The 17,716-nt window shown below is 38.5% G+C and overlaps 1 protein-coding gene across 1 annotated transcript in view; it reads left to right on the forward strand.

Moving 5' to 3' along the window:
• Window positions 1-17,716, forward strand: part of SH2D4B (SH2 domain containing 4B) — a 61,566-nt gene that overhangs the window by 12,906 nt on the left and 30,944 nt on the right. The window contains exons 2-4 of the mRNA XM_072340251.1: window positions 2,286-2,445; window positions 3,417-3,564; window positions 12,421-12,565. Of these exons, the coding sequence (XP_072196352.1) occupies window positions 2,286-2,445; window positions 3,417-3,564; window positions 12,421-12,565 (453 nt within the window). The remainder of the gene's footprint in view (window positions 1-2,285; window positions 2,446-3,416; window positions 3,565-12,420; window positions 12,566-17,716) is intronic.

A 17,716-nucleotide genomic window follows, 5' to 3' on the forward strand; every position in this document is an offset into this window, starting at 1 on the left:
ATTTGATGTAGAATATCAGCTTTCACTGAGAGATTTTGTATGTTCGTTGCCTTCAGTTTGCGTCATAAACATTTATGAGTGTGGTTTGGCCCTGGTGTGTCCTACTGCCTACAGCCCTGCTTCGTTCCCTTCTGCAGTTTTCTCTCCTCAGTCTGGGATGCCTAAATTATTATTGATTATACACTGGGAAAACTTAATCTGGCTAAGTGGGTGTTTCCCTGTTGTAGAACAGCAGGTAGTTGAAGATGGTGGGAGTAGCAAAGCTAATGAAGTAGATAAAGATGTGTGGGGTTTTTTTTTTTTCCACAACCAAAAACCTTGAAATGAGGGTTCAGAAAGGACCGGATATATTTTAACCCCTACAAGAATGATCAGAGAAGAAAAACTAACTAGGAAAGTGAGGGTAGTCCAATTCTTGATATCATGAAATGAGGCAAAATGCTTTCTGGAGGGCTACAAGTGGCCACAGAAAAAATTACTGGTGTCAGTATGAAGGCAAGAGGGTAAAATACAGCAGAATGTGTGGTCTGCTCTGAAAGTAATGCCTTTTATTATGTTGGTTCACAACCTCACAGGTGGATATTGGTGGTATGGCAGTAGAGGCTGAGCCTTCCCACCAGTATCCATTACGTCTTGATGCCGTGTGAAAGATGGAAGCTGAGGAGCAGTCTAACAGTATGGCATCTGACACGGAAGTGCATATGAATCAAAGGCATGTCACTGAATTCCTCTGTGTGGAAAATAAAAAAGGCATCCATTAATGTTCGCTGGTGTTTGCTGAACGTTTACGGAGACCAAACAATGCGTGTGAGTGCAGTGAGGCAATGGGTGTTGTGTTTCAACAGCGGCTATGTTTGGTTACTTCTGCTGATGCAAATTTGTACAAGCACAGCATGCAGGAGGCTCTTGTTCATCACTGTTGAAAATACGTAGCTAATGGTGGTAACTATATTGAAAAATAGTATTTGTTAGCTGAGGATTTGCTCTCTACAATAGTATTATTGTTCTCTTTTATCAGTTGTCCTTTGAATGGAAGTAAATAGGAGGTATTACTTTCGGAACAACCTGCTTAATATAGAGAAAATTAGATGAACTGCTGATCCCTTGTGGCCATTTAGTTTGTTTTTTGTTTTTTTATAATAATTTTCATTACCTATCTTGGCTTTAGTGTTTGTGGTGGAATGTCCTTCGGTGAAGGACAATTTCAAGAAATCAGCACGAATTAGAAATGAATGCAAAAGTTGTTTCCACTGATTTTTTTCTTATGAATCTCTAAAAAGCTTAAAAGTATATGAACTAAATGTTCAAGAGTGAAGTGGTGTATATAGGAGCTAATCAAGTAGCCTTTGTGCTCAGCAGGAAGCCTTTCACAGATGTTTTGGAAATGAATGCTTGCCAAATATCTGTATTGTAAAGAGTGCACAAGCTGTGCTGGTGAAATCACTGCCAACGTAGCAGATTTTTGCTTAGAATCATAGAATCAGTCAGGTTGGAAAAGACCTTAAAGATCATCGAGTTCAACCGTGGCCCAAACTTACTACCCTAACTCTAACAACCTTCTGCTAAATTATGTCCCTGAGCACCACATCCAGATGGTTTTTAAACACATCCAGGAATATTGACTCAACCACCTCCAATAGAACCTTTCATGAAAACTGAAACAGAAACTTAATCCCTGTGAATTGCCTCCTGGAACAGGAATGCTTCTACTGTTGATTGATGTGCTCTAATGTGTAGGGTTTCTGTAACTCCTCCACTCAATGGAAGCAGGGAATTCCTGGATTTTTATGTAGGTTCAGCTCAGGTATTTGTATGCCCGACACTCAGAATTCTCTGCGGGCTAAAGCTCTCCTAGTTGTGTAATGCCTCTTGTTGTTTCTATCTCTCCATCTCTTTTTCTCTTTCCTTTGTTCATCCTTTGCTGAATTAAGCAAGGCAATCTAGTTTCTGCAATGAAAAAGGGATCGCAGTCCCTAAACTCTGGAAAACTCATGTCAGAATTTTTCTTTTCTTTTTCTTTTTCTTTTTTTTTTGGGGGGGGGTAGAGCAGTGAGTCTTGGAAGATTATTATGCTTTGAAATGTACCGATATTTTCTTCCCCGCTTCTAGCATGGTGGATTGGTCATAACGTGTAGATTTCATCAAGCCTGTCGTGTCTTATTCTGAATAGTAAATTGCTTCCAAACAATAGTTTTCTGGTCTTTCCTTCTATATTTATGTAAGGATTTGGGTCTGCACTGATGTGTTTGCTTTTTTCCTTTTTTTTCTGCTGGTGGCTCTTGCAGGTAATGGCAAACATGTGCAGTGGCTGCGTGGGAAGGATGGTGAGGTCTGGGTCTGGGTTATGGGAGAAGCCCCAGGTGACAAGCCGTATGAACAGATATCAGAGGAGCTAATAGCTGAACGCGCCAGGCAACAAGCGCAGAAGGAGGCAGAAGAGCTATGGTGAGGATTTAAGAATCTGAATTCAGGGTCCACTTGGCATAATGGGACTCATGGCCTTGTAGAAAGGTGTGAGGTAATGGTTGGTAAGAAAATGGTAAGTATGTCTTGTCAACATTCGCTTTCATTTGTTTTCTACATATATTCATATATATTCAATATATATCTGTATATTTTGTATGTATAACCCATTTTATTTGTATTTTTCCAATTGGCTTTATGTGCATACTGTTTGTATTAGTTCTTATCCCAGCAGTTCAGAAGCTGATTACTAGAAGTGCCATGCTGGTAGGCTGGTAGAAGTGCCATCCCAGTAGGGCTTACTTGAGCATTGGGAGAGAATAAGTCTTTTGATGCTTGATGTTGTTGGGACGTAGGCCACCTGCTTCCTGCACTTAGTTTTGCAGTTCAGTGCTCAGAAGTAACACATTAAATATCAGATTATTCTATATTATTGCTTTTCCTATCAGATTCTTCTTGCTGATGATGATTGTGTATTGAAACAGGGATTATAACTTCACTCTGTGCTCCTTTTAGGCTGTCGCTGGTAATATACGGTCTACTGCTAGAATTTGGCAGGCATTTTCACTGGTATTTGAGAGGCAAGAAGTTCCTGCAGTTTGCTAGACTGATAAGAAAAATCTGTTTTCAGCCAAGAAAGGCAGGTCATGACTAGAAAATATCCAATAATCACTTATCTAATTTAGAAGATGCTATATTAATAATGGGGCCTTTATAAAAAATGGATGAAGTTTCCTGTCTGGATGGCTTTCTGAAATCCATTTCTTCTAGGTTTCTTATTAAATGTGTTTTGGTTCTGTTCTTTTGTATTTCCGTGATGTCTTATACTAATTATTTGTTGCAACCAAATGTTAGTACTACTGACTAACATTTGATCCTCAATTAAAAAATAACCCCAAAACTGTGTTTTGAATTATCTTTAATTATTTTTATTTTCAAATTCTTTCCTGAAGGAGACAAAAAGAAGCTGAAATTACAAAGAAATTCCGGGATGCGATGGCTCAAGAAAAAGCCAGAATAGTAGCAGAAAAATGGAAGATAGAAATGGAAGATCGAAAAGCAGCAAAATTGGAGGAGGAAAAGATTCAGGAGGATTTGAAGGTTTGCACAATCATATTTAGACTTTCAGCGTTCTTACATAGATTCAAAGTTCTTGTCAGCTTGGGTGCATGTTTATTAATAAGCTTTAAGAACCGAAGTAGTGTTTTTTCGTCCTGGAATATGCAAATAGCTATGTGGCGTGCACAAGCACAGCTGGGTGAGTGATGGGGAAAAAAATTTCATATCTCATTCAAAAGTGTTAGGACAATCATATGGGTTATTCAGTTTGTACACTGATGGAATTGTTTAGTCAGCTCTACAGAGTGAATCACACTGGGGGGAAAAATGTTCAGTTGTGGAATGTATCTTTTTAAGCTGGTCTGCCTGAACGTATTTGGTGTGTTTTGTGTGCATTGCTCATGCATTTGACTTAAAAATTCACTCGCCACTTTCATTACGGTAATGAAGAGCGGATCTTTCTCCTACTCAACATATGAGAGCTTTGTTTCACAAGGTTCATTGAACTGAATTTTATTGACACCATTGTGAATTTTCCATAAACTCAGTTATAGTATTTTAATGTTTGGAGTACTTCTTTTGAGAGTCTTTTGTTGAATATAATACGAAGACAAGACAGGAAATAGAGATCTCTGTTTCTTATCTTTCGTTTTATTTTGTAATGATAAAAACAGCAAAATATAACTGTCTTAGTATGCAGAGAAATTATCACAGTCTTCTGAGCCTGAGATGCGTACTGCAGGATTGCACAAGATTGATGCAGCTGGGTTTCCATGGAGAAAACCTGTAGCAAAGCATGACTCGTAGGAGATCTGCATGCCACCATTTCCATCTACGCCCCACTCACTTTCTGCAGCTGACAGTTTGTTAATGTCATTTTTCTCTTCTTGGGTTGGTGATTAAATGCATGGGAACAGTGGATGGAATCCTCACCTTGTCCCTGTGTAACAGAACAAATTCTGAAAATCTAAGTGTTTATTTATGTGGTTTGATTACCAACTAGAGTCAGCAAGTTACTTGAAAACCATGGGGCTGTGATTTGAGGATGACTATATAGCACAAGCAAGGTCCTCTGCAGAACCAAGTTGCTTGTGCTTTGCACCATTAATTTGAATTCATAGGAGAGAACAAGGCAATTGAAAATTGATGCCAGGGAGTAATGAAACTATACCTTTCAAGTAGCTTTATTAATGTATGAATAATGAGCAGAGCAACTAATTAAGTTCCTTTCCTTCCTCTGCTTTCCAGAAGCGAAGCTCTCTTGAACAAAGACTGCTGCAGGCCTGTTCACTTGTGGCTCTGTGGTTATTTTACAGTGCACAGTACACTATTGATGGTGTAAATGCCTACAAGCTCGCTGTTGTTCTTCTGTTTCAAAGAGATTTTTCTAAAAAGCCTAATGAGCAGCTTGTGAAAACTCAGTGGTCAGCAGTCACATTTTTTTTTCTATCAAGGAAATCTGGCCTTCCACAATTTGACAAGTGTGGCACCAAATTCTGCTCATTGTACCTTGCTTGATGTCCCAGCAGCTTCTCTGTCCACCAGTTTATTTAATCTCTCTTGGTTCCATGTTGGGAAAAAGATGATTTAGTTTCCTTATGTATGACTGCAATCATTGAAATCAGGAAGAAATGTACCTTTTGTGAATGATTCAGTGTGATATCAAATGCCTGTCACTTCACAAGTTCGCTTTAGCAGGTTTAAGATATTTAATATGTTGGTAATCATCCTTCCGTGATAATGACCAGTGTGTAGTTTAAGTGGTTTCCAAAACTAGGGTATGAAACCCTCCGTGCCTTTGCCCTATTGAAGAATTTTGACTTGAGAGATTGAAACTCTGTCTGTTCAGCTGATGTGTTTAATTTCTGACCACAATGTATCACAAACTCGCCTTTTTAAAACACTTTTGTATTCTTGACCTACCATGGGACTTTGAGGCTGCATGCTCTAGATAAATGATATCTCACATATCAAAGTGAATGATGGTTCCTGTTTCTTTTTTCTAACACTGCTGAAAAAATATTGCATTTCTTGGTGTTTCTTAAGCAGAAACACCTTTAACTGATGATACTAGAATATTAATGTTCAATTCTCTATTTTTGCAGCTTAAGAACTGCTATTCTTTTATGCATCTATCGCAAAGGACAAATAAGAGAGCCAATTACTATCGTTAATCTTTTTGCAAATTCACAAAGGCTATGAGATCATAGACATCGTTTCCTGCTTTTATCAGTTGCTGTCATTAAGAGTCTTGAACAATGTACAGAGCTGGGATAAATTAAAGATGTGATCCTCAGTGAGCCAGAAGAGGATAATATCCTTCAGCTACATTTAGAAACGAGAGATACTGTCTCAGTTCTTTGTGGTCTCCATAAAGCAAGAAAATATTAATAGTAAAGTGCTATCTGATGTTGTCATACAGATACCTGTCAAGTCTAATTACATAAGCACAATTGACAATAAAGCTAGATTGTAATCTTGTTAAAATCCGTGGGTATTAACAAAAATTGTGTATCAGGTTAAATCAACGCTGTGTCTCTTTATGTATAACAAAAATATTTAGTGGGACTTGTAGTGACAGTGTGGCACACAAGGAGAAATCATGCTGATTTTTTTTTATCATAGGCAGAACGAGAGGAATAGCATTACAGTTTCCTGCCACTAGTTTTATTCGAGTGTTTATGGCTGATTCCCATTGGGACTGTGTTGAGTGAAGCAAGAGTTTCTGTGTCCTGACTGTTATTCTCACGAAAGAAGGAAGATTTATAAACAACATTCTGAGAAGAAAAAGAGTAATTAGTATTCTGGAAAGTAGTAAGGAATACTTGTGCTCAGTAAACAGAGCACACTTCTGTCCCATTGGCTTGAATAGGCTTTGCTTTGTGAGTGCCTTCCTGTGCCCCAAATGCCATGGACCTGCTTTTATTTTCAGGTGGTTGCTGCCAGGTGTAGAGATTTCAAACACAGTAAGATGTCATAATCACCACTTAGTGTATCTTGCACTTCTTGCAATCTAGCAATGAGCATTCTGTCCTACTCTAAAAAAAACCAAAACAACACACCCAAATTGTTTCTAACTAAATATCAGGCAATTAAGTGGGCCTGTTGTTATCTTTAAGTGCAAATAAGCTGTAATTTCAGCTACATGCTCTGTGCCAAGAAAACACTGAGCTCTTTCCCAAGGATAGCATATTCAGAATGATAGAATAAGACAACAGCTTCTTGTCAGCATTTTGCATCTAACTCATTCCAAAAATCCTTTTAGTACACTCAATGCCAATTGCAATAATTTGGTAATGCTTCATTTCTGTGGTTTTTTTTTGATACAATAGTTAAGGTATTTTGTTCTTTTCTATGTAGATGTTTCTTTAGTGATACTGGAATGAGGCAGGTTTTCACCTTCTGCTGGGAAACGGATCTTAAAGTTTTACTATCCTTCATGCAATGAATTGTGACATGAACTATAAAGAAAAATCCTTTCCCGAGAAACATGGATACGGATTGTGCTGCTGAAGCTCATGTCCTTATTTTGGATGCAGCATAACTATGACCTTTCCCATGGGTAAATGGGAACATATGAACCACTGATGGGGTTAGTTTATGTACTAGGAATTTAAACTGTGTAAAAGAAATAAGCTATTGGGAGATTCTGCTTAAGGACCGTCTGTTCCAGCATATGTAGTAAACCTCAGATCCTTCCTAATCAGCATTAGTCTTCGCCTTTGTTTTCTAGCTCATCTAAAATGCGGTCTTTGCAATGCAGCGTGTGATATTGGTGCCTTCCCATGTGAGCTGTATGTGAATAGCACGTCCTGAGGCTCATCTGTTATTGGAATGTGAATTTTACCTAAAGCACAACTGCACTGCTAACATAGGTCTCCGTGCTAATATGTGTGGACTAGTGTAATGATGCAGAGCCCCCATTCCTCTTGGGATGCTGATGGTAGGGAATACGATACACTTCTGCAGATGTTTTTCTTTCTGAGGCAAATTGGAGAATTTTCTCAGAAAAACCCTGGGAAGAGCTTGGATGTATTTCTGCTGATACTTGTACACAGCTCTGCTGGAGACTGCCAGGTGGGTTTGTGGAGAATGCTGATCTCTGAAGTCAATCCTGCTGTTCCAGTCCTGCTGACAGCATGCCATCCAGGAGCTGAGAACCCTGAGTTTTTCAGATGGTCTTATTAGGAGCTGGGAGGTCTAAGGCCTCAGATGTGAAGGTGAGCTGTGTTCGCAGTACTCTGGCAGGTGGCCTAGACATCTGCCCTAGCGCAAACCTGGCTGCAGGGAATTGCATGATATGCACAGCAGCTGTGCTGCAGCAGGCTGGCTTCAGCTATCAGTCTGCCAGGGATGCTTGGTGGCAGCCTGAAGTGTGGAGGGAATCCTGGGTATCCTTCATCTCAAAGAGGGCTGCTGTATCAAGCCCTCTGTGTGGCTTTTGCCCCAAGCAGGGTGACAGTCATTCAAGCTGCCTCGCATCCTGTAATGCTCCAGAGATGAGCCCTAATAGCCTCAGCAGCCAGAAGCTCCATTTTCTATTGGAAAACAATGAAATGATGTGCCTTGTCTTTTCCCAGGGCATTTAAAAAATCATCCTGCGGCAGAAACTGAATACTGACCTAATCTCCTCTCATCCGTGTTGGACAGAAACACCAGAAGCTAACCCTGGCTAGGATTAAATATTATTTAGAGCTGGCTGAAGTAGCACTATCAAACACTGTGCGATGCACATTTACAGTAACAAGTTTGTGGTAAATGCTCAAATGCCAGGGGCTAGATAAGATCATTTAGCATGTTCACATTCTTCAGTGGAGTTAAAGCTGTAGAGGATTACTCCTGCCTGTTGAATTGCCAGCATGATTTGTTGCAGCAGGTTGGTATTTCTTGGCAATTTGCAACCATGCGCTGAATTGTCACCTTCTTAATTATTCTGGAAGAGATGAAAGGATCACAGCACACAGTGCGGTCTCTCCCAGCTGCGAGGCAGAAGGTGATGGCTGGAGATTATTACAGCTCTTTACTTTCAGCTCTATGTGCAGGATTAGGTTCATGGGGAGAACCAGATAAACATGGTGCTGTTCTTTTTCCATTGGAGCAAGTGTGAAAAGTCCTACTGTTGTTCATTTTCATTAAGAATGCACACCTTTTATGCTTACTTATCCTAATGCTTGCTGTCTTTCCTATGTTGTGCTTTCCTAAAAATAACCAAATAGAGTTCTGTTATTTTTGCTATTCTCATCACTGTATTAGGAATTCTTCAACAACAGCTTCATTGAAAACAAACTTGTGACAGATCTCTTGCGCAATTCAAGGGAATTGCTGTGAGGTGGATCCTTGTGGGGTTTATCCTGGCAGTTTTCGTTTTGGTTGTTGGTCGGTTTTGTGGTTTAAGATGTTGAATAGAAACATTTTGATTACTGAGGGTTACCTCTATGTTGATCTGTCTTCCTAAAAGAATAACCTCAGTGCAGTGGAGATTTTTTTAAGCAGCACATTCTGGCAGCCATTATTCACTTCATAGGAATAAAGAATAGCTGATTGGATGCTTTTTCCAAGAAGGAATTAAAAACATTTGCTAGCAACTGAAATAAGAAAAGCCTGGTTCTATGGGAGGCATAAAAGGGTATAAATATATATATATATATATATATATATATATATATATATATATATATATATATGTTTTTGTTTTTTTTTTCTGAAGAAGTTTCTGGGCTGTGAAATCAGTGCTTCATAAAAGCATTGACATTTCAGCAATAATGAAGTGTCCACTCAACTAATCTTCTTAAGACACAGGAGATAACAGTGCGAGGACAATGTTAGAAATAATCAGAGACTCTGGCACTAATATATGAGAAATCGAGTGAAGAACATTACAGGGCTTTTCTTTGTCAGAAACAATAAGATCAGCCTAATTTATTGTTTATCAGGTGTGCTATAAAACCCCCCTATTCACTACACAGGTACATCACTATCAATGCACAGTATTTCAGGTCTTTTGATTTACTTTAGTAGGATCAAGGGGACCTCCTCTGCTTATGTATAATAGCGGTGCTCAGCTGAGCTAAATGAAGAAAAGTTGTTTTAATTTACTTGAGGAAATGGAAAAATTGCGGTATTCTTGCAAGGACAGAGATTAGCATTTCTTCCATTTTCCCACTCTGAAAACCGTGCTTGATTGTTGCTGCTAAATTGCTTAATACTTCTTAGTCTTTTTTTAATAGTCAATGGACAAAGACATTACAGAGCTGTGTCAGCTGTCTGACTATTGAGAGTCAAAGCACCTTGATGAAACTCAAGGCATCTGTCCTTGTTTATGCACTGCTATTTGCACATTGGTACAACTCTAAGATGTCATTTTTACTTCAGCGTGCCACTGTGTCATTGCCAACTGGAACAGCAGAACAGTATTGGTTCTTTTTGCTTTGTTGGGTCTTCGTGAAGTTTCTGTGAGTCAAATGTTAAAAAAGCAAAATTGTTTGGATGTACCTATTAATATATTGGCATTGCTTATGATCTTTGAATCCTGGCAGGTGTAGGACAGACGACTGTCAAAGGAGTACTTTTCCAATACGGTATAAAACAAAATCTGCTTATTGGAGAAAGAAATGAATCAATACATACCTTTAATGAATTAATAGATTTGGAGTAATTCAGCCCTTTTCCGACAAAGATGAGGCTGAACTTCCATATGGATAACATCTTCTGACAGGAAGAATCGAAATATGGAAAATTAGGCGACTAAGATGCTTTTTGTATGATTAACAGCAACATTACTCAAGCTTGGTTGTGCATCTCCTGATGCAGCCTGTGAGTTTTGAGCTGTCTTGCTCCAATTTATAGGAGGGAGAGGAGGTTCTTTGGTATATGTATACCCGGTGTGAGATTAAATTACACGGTAACACCCATCACTTGCCTCCTCCATAAATCAGTTTGGGCCTTATCACAAGAAATACCTCAAGAAGCAAGCTCTGAGCTAGTAAACGAAGAAGGGTTCTCACAGGAGTATGCTCAAAGTTAGGTTTTACCTTTTTATTTTTAAGTTCCTATTAGGATAGACCACATTTTGCATTGGTAGTGCTTTGAATCTCGCTGTTTTGAGAATTCTGAGGACATCTGTTATCGAAATTGGAGGGGGTGGCCTTACAAAAAGTTCACAGTACACAAATAGGGTGTGAAGGAAGCTAAATATATCTAATTCCCCTTTGAAAGAAGGAGCAGTCTCGTCTGAACTTGGTTTCAGACCACTTTGCAAGGAAGGAAGAGAAATAACTCATGCAAAGCCCTGTAGTTAAGATCTGCTTGCTGAAATATATTAGCTCAGATAATTGATCAGACACGTTGATGCATCTGGGAAGGTTGTTTTCTGGCTTAATCCTATTTTTTTCTTTCTCTGTGCTTAACTTTTTTCTTTCTCATAGTAATTAAACAGTAAAATCCCACCCAAAGGAAGAAGTTAGGAAAATGGGAAGATTATATGAACTCCCACTTGTGGCCTGTCACAAACCAAAGAAAAAACCCCACACAACTGTTTAGGGAAGACGGAAACATCTCTCCCAGGCCCCTAAAGTAAAAAGTAGTTTCATCATATTTTATTCAGCTGGGTCAGTTGCTTGATGCTGGACACTGTATAACAGTTTACAGTCTACCTGGGCTTCACTTCTAGTTTGGGTTGAGTTTAGATGGGTCAGCAGTTCAAGGTGACTGCATACTCAGAGGCTGCTAATGAAATTATTCTGCATTAGTTTCTTATCAGTGAGGTTATAGTGGTTTTTCCATTATTCATTCAAGACCTCTGTTGTTAGTGGGATATTATTTACACAGCACAAACTTCTTAGTTTGTAGTAGCAGACTTCTTAGTTCAACAAAATAAATTTACTTCTCTTTCTAATGTAATAATGAAAAATATTAAAAAATAGATGTGGATTCCTATTCCTGCACGGATTAAGCACCTCAGTTGTTGATAGTATGTAGAAGGGCAGCTGTGATGTTACAGGTTTCCATCTCTTTGATGGTCTTCTTGCACAGGAAATTTTTTTATGTGTTAATTTAAGTTACATTTTGTGAAGTGTTTGGCCTATGCTGGAGGGTCTGGCTTTTTTTTCTGGAACAAATAACAGTCTTGATATATGAAGAACGTTGTTCACTGTGTTGGTTATGAAGAAACGTGGTGGCAGTTGCTCAAGAACGCTAGTAAATCTGATTCAGAATAGTACAGATAGTAGAGAAGATGTTGTAGTGGAAATACTAAGTCAAGGTCTGAACAGGTGGCTGAGCACCTGGTGGGAAAGCAGGGCCTACCCAGGGAAGCTCAGGTGCACTCAATGCATTTGAGTGATTGGAAGGGCTGGAGCCAGGACCCACCCTTTCCCAGCCCTCATTGAAGGGTCAGCAGTGGAGGTGAGACTATCTCTCTGGAGATCCCTGCCCACTTGAGGCCTTCCAAAGCTCTTTTCCTTCCTTTCTGTTTCTGCGGTTCCTGCATTTGTTCTCGTTCTCATTTGCTGTAGCTGCAGACTTTGCCACCCTGCTATTATCATCCCATTGTAGCATTACAAATGTGTATAAAGCTTGGGTGAGAGTGATGCTTTCCAGTAGGAGTATGTGTGTACTGAAAACAAGAGCATTACTTCTGAATTATAGGATAGTATAAGCTCTGGTGCCATGTTATGAGACATTTTCTCCTTATAAGTTTCAGATCTTAGTTGCTCTGAAATTCCTTATTGCTGTGGTTTCTGTTATGCTTGTTTGGGTCAGGTGAGAAACTTAAGTCAAAAGAAATAGCATTTTTTCAATGTACCATAGCTACTCTGGTCAGAAACAACTGAAGCAGTGTCCTAACTTTTGGCTAAATCTTCCACTTGAATTATCTCTGTTTTGCTTCATTTTGCTTAGAAAAGAGAAGAAGAGGAAAGACAAAGGGGTGAAGAACAAATAAGGCAGCAGGAGGAAATCCGAGCAAAAGAGCTGTACTTGAGTCTCAAGCAAGCTCAGCAGCACAGTCAACACAGTGATGATGACCAGGAGTGGGAAGAACAGTGTGAGTAAAACTGCTTTCACAGGATTTACTAATTTCTGAAAGATTTCTATTAGCTTTTAGAATGAGAGGAGGTGTTGCAACCAATCTCTCATACCCAGAGCAATGTGAGATGCTGTACTGTTTGTCAGGAAATCACTAACTTCTCTTACAAGTGAAAGCTTCTGTGACTTTACCAGTTTCACATTTCTGAACAAATTTCACATTTCTGAACAAGGGTTTATGTCTAAGATAAAAATGTATCAGTTAGAATGAATGGACACGCTTATTTTATGGTGCCAGTAATCACTTCCTGAAGACTAATTACTGAAGTCCTATTACCTGAGATTGATGTGACAGTGAATCTTTCTAACAAAAGGAATGAAGTTTGTTTAAGATTCACTGGTGCCATTTTCCAAGGCGGTCGCAGGCTGTGCTTATTTTTGATCAGTAAAACTTCTGCATATTACACTGTCAATAAAGTAAAGGTAACGATTCAAAAATCATCTAAATCTTGGTGTATGTATTTATTCTGAAAGGAAAGCTGTGGCTTTTTATGTCTGGACTAAAGTAGGTCAGAAATAGTCTTTAGTTTTGTCGTATTACATGTTGTCAATTAGCATCAGCTAGCAACATAGTATAGAGGATGGCATTATGTACTACTTCAGTGGTGGATAAGGAAATAAAGTACACCTGCAACTGTGTTATAAAGAGAAGTCTAGCCTGTTTTTATACTGAGAATGGCAACAAAAATACTCTAAACGTTACTAATGAAAGATATAATTTTCTGATTATTGCAATTATTTTACTTTGTTGCATTGAAGAGAGAAGTGAAGCTGTTGAAATCATTACATTTTTCTCAAGGAATGCTGGTTGTACAGAAACAGATATCAGAAATGCAAGGAAGGAATTATGGGAAGAGGCAGCGGGAACAGAAACAAACTATGAAAATCTTGGAATATTTCTTTAATGGCATTTTTTGTCAGTCCAAAATAGACTTCAACTACATCATAAGTTGACTGATGTAATTGGTATTTTTTTCTTATGTAACCTTTGGTTGGAGTATTCTGTTTGTTGTAAGGACTTTAAATTACCAGTCCATCCTTTGTCACCCTCACCATATATACTTCCCTACCTGTATAGATGTATGTCTGTGCTCAGAAGAGTGACTGACTCAGATAATTTTGAGATACCAGCTGTGATCACCAGCAACAGTGCTGCTGTGGCAAAGCAAAAGGTCAGCACAGTCTGGTTGGCTGCACCATGGCTGAGGTTTGCAACCTGCTATAATTTCTGTGCTCTCAGAGTTTATGATGTTATTAGGAATTGATTTAGCATTAAACTAACTGCAGGCTAATGACTGGAGTGTATCATATCTTTGTTTGTCCTCATTCTCTCAATGTATCCCAGTTGATTTGAGGGCTTGGAACTGCATTCCATTAGCAAATAGCTGTGACAGTTGAAGATATGAAGATGTAGTGTTTAGTGCCTTGCTTGAAACCAGTTCCTGAGCTGGTTTCAACTCTGCCATCAGACCACAGTGAGCTTCCTGAGGAATGTGCACATGGTTTGTTCCCTTAACTTCTCCAAAGCATCAGAACCTTCAGCAAACAGACAGCAGCAAATACGTGGAAGAGGAAACGTATTAAACTGCTAGGGAATGAGCTAGTGCTCAGGTTCACCAGATTTTTCACTTGTAAGTTAAGTTCAAGCAACTTTTTCTTCCTCTTCATGGCAATCCTTTCACTGTGTCTTCATATATTTAACACACTGAGGGGCAATTTAGTCAAGATGGGCAAAGCTATCTGTTTGTCATATTTCCTAGGCAAGAAATAAATGCACGAATACATACAAGAGGCCTAGGGAGTTATAATATTAACATCTGTTGTCTCCTACACACCTGCAATGGAGACCATATTGCCCGTTAGGAACAAGGCCAAGCTTCTTTGTGTGTTGTGTCCCTGTAGTCAGTCTTTCATATTCAACACTGCTGGGGTCAGTACTGAAGAGGGAGAGCAGTGCTAGTGTAGGTATTGTGGACAGCAAATGTAGCAATGATAGTGATGACACTAGTAATTTGTTTAGTAGATGAAATTCAGAATGTGATGAGGTGATATAATAAGTGACAAATGTGGAAAAACCTGAGAAAGCACCACATTAAGGAAAAAATGATTTAGTAGCGATTGCACACATAAAATGTTTTGGGGTACTATGGAGAGCAGATGCAAGTTAATATGTGGAGTATACTTGTTGGCAGATGGGAAGACAAATAGTGGATTTGGAAGTCCACTTTCCAAAGCTTTTGTTCTGTGAAACTGAGAAGTAAGAACTGAAGCTAGGCTTGGAAAGAAGTGTGTATGTATTCTGATTGATTTTGAATCTTTCTACAGGCTGGTCTATTTTGTATGTTTCTAAAGTATTCAAGAAATGGTACTGTATGCCATGCTCTCTGAGTGTGACTTTCTGTTGTGTGAGACCAGAAAGGAGGGTTTAACATTACAGAACATGGAAACTTGTAGCATAAGGGTTTTTCTTCTTGAGTAGTGCAAAAGGCGTTCTGTCAGTACCGACGTCCTGCTAACTGTATCAAGGAAAGAAATGCCTGGATTACTGTCTGACCAACAGCACTCCTCTCCAGACAGATAATAAGCCTGAAAAGATGCAAACAGATTTGAGTGAGTTGCTCTGTTGATATTCTTATATCTTTTCTGAAGCACCCACCTTTGGTCTCTGTTGGCATTGGGTTACCAGGCTGATCTGGTAGAACCTTTTTAATACTTTTATGTTCTACAACAAGGTATGCCTACGAACTTCTTGAGTTTCCAAGGAGTTTGTTTTCTTCTGGTTCTTACCTTCCACAGAAATTCAAATGAAGGAATTTACTGGCAGGAACAGCAGATAAAAAGCTGATTTCTTTAAAGCAAACAGCTCCCAGTGAACTATGCATTAAATAAGCAAATGCTCAACCTTAAATACGCGCTCGTAGAACTTGAATAGATCGCAGAGTGCATTGCTGAATAGGGATGGAATTATTCACATACTTGTAGACAAAATGACTGCTGAAGTCAAGCCCTGTTACAGAAAATTCATGGGAAGTTATTTCCCAATTAAGAAACAGAAAACACTGTGTGACTTGGGTCTGCGCTCAGAAAATCTGCGGGTTGAATTTCGTTTATCAAGTACTCATTTTGAGTTACTCATAAACAAGTTTTCGAGAATAATGAAAAAGGGTAAAACTTAAGCGAAATTTCTTTAAAAAGCACTTCCACGTATCTCCATCTGTAATTCACAGCTCTTCAAAATCATAACATGTATTATAGAAAATATTGACAGCTCCTAATCTCACAAGCAATGTGCTTCACTGATAGAGCACAGCAGAAATTAATCCTAATCTCAGTTAAAGGGTTTGTGAATACAACTTTGCCAGGACTAGAAAAGGTGGTATAATATAAATAAGGATTTCCCAGTCCGAACTGAAAATAAGAGAGGCTGTGTTGCATTTTGACTCTAAAGATGCTTTAGTCTGGCAGAACGAGATTATAGGTTCTCAAAATGTCTTCAATATGGAGCAAATTCAAGTTAAGACCACGTAGTAGCTGGTCTGCATTTCTACAAAAGGTACAATGCCATCAGGGCAAAGGTATTCTTAATTTCACCTGAGCTGGAGGAGGATGTACCTCTTGTTCTTTGTTCTTGACCATCATCTATCTAAATAGGTGGACGTGTAGCTGAATGGTAAATTTAGAGTGTAAGCTTGAAAAATCAATCAAAAATCCTCCTTTCTGAGTCTTGAAGTTATTCTGAAGTTGTTCTGTGATATAAATTTGTAGTAATTCTTGATGTTAGATACCTACAGTGATGATTCAGATATTTTTGAGAACAGGGGATGGTTTAAAATCCAGTCTTCATACAGAAAATACTGAATATTGAATGTTGTGCTTTGTATATGGGTCATGCCAAACATATGTTTACTGTAGAAGTGTCTTCTACAAGTGTAGAAGTGTCAGAAACTCCATAATTTAAATAACCGATTAAGAGACCTTGTACATCCCTACGTTCAGTGATGCAGTCCTTCAGACACTTCAGCTGGAGAATTTTAATGAAAATTCTTCATCATGGGAAAGAGATGCCTATATAAATGTCTGTGTGTATATAGATATATACAGGCATACATATGAATACTTATATCCATAGATATGACTACAGCCTTCTCTACTCCTACAAATATATATTGAATACATAGTATGAATGCATAATAATATGAATATGCATACATGAACACAAATATATATATATCTATATGTGTAGGGATGAGCAAGGCTGCACATCAGGTAGCCATTCTAAAACTTACTGACAATTGAAAAACACATTCTTTCTTCACTTTATCATAAGAAATGTTTCAATTTGGTACTGGTGGGAAAATGTAGTTCAAGTCACAGGCGCCTGATGATATAGGCTTATTAGCTAGTAAATTTTCTAACTAGTACACCTGACATAGTGAAGTAGCATATTTAGATAATCTTATCTACCCTTAATAAGAGTGACCTGTAAGATAAGTAGTAGAAGCAGTACTCGGTTTTCTATGCTATATGGCTGTTACTGTACTTAGATAAAATGATGGTGTGTGTATTTAAGTGAAAATAGGTGGAAATTGTGTGCATAGGGAATAATGATGACTCATTTATTTTTCTGTCGTGATTAGTTTTTAGTCCTATATACCTTTTTACCTATAATACTATTTCATAACTAAGCTTAGAGGTCTTGTCTCATTCCTTCACTTGCCTAGAGTGTTTTATTTTGTTGCCTTTTCTCTAAAGCACTTTTATTTCTTGATTCCATTAAACCTTTTCCTAATGGAGACAAATCTATGAAAGCCTGCGCTTGCTGTAAATCAGGAGTGTAAATCAGAGGCATGCAGACAGCCTAATGAAATGCAGCTGTTTGGTATTATATCATGCATTCTAAGTCACAGGTACAATCACAGCAGAGTAAGAAATAGCATGTGCACTTTATGAATTGGGTATGATCTGAGCCAGGATAGTCATGGCAGGATTGGTAATTGCTACTGGAGGCAATAGCTTGCTGCTTTCATATTTGCTTCACTGGATGTTAAAGGTTTGTTTTGCACTGGAATAATTTTGCTGCCTGAGGTTATTTATGTCAGTGAAAATCATC

Source organism: Excalfactoria chinensis, chromosome 6 (genome assembly GCF_039878825.1).
Source record: "Excalfactoria chinensis isolate bCotChi1 chromosome 6, bCotChi1.hap2, whole genome shotgun sequence".
Classification (NCBI taxonomy): Eukaryota; Metazoa; Chordata; class Aves; order Galliformes; family Phasianidae; genus Excalfactoria; species Excalfactoria chinensis.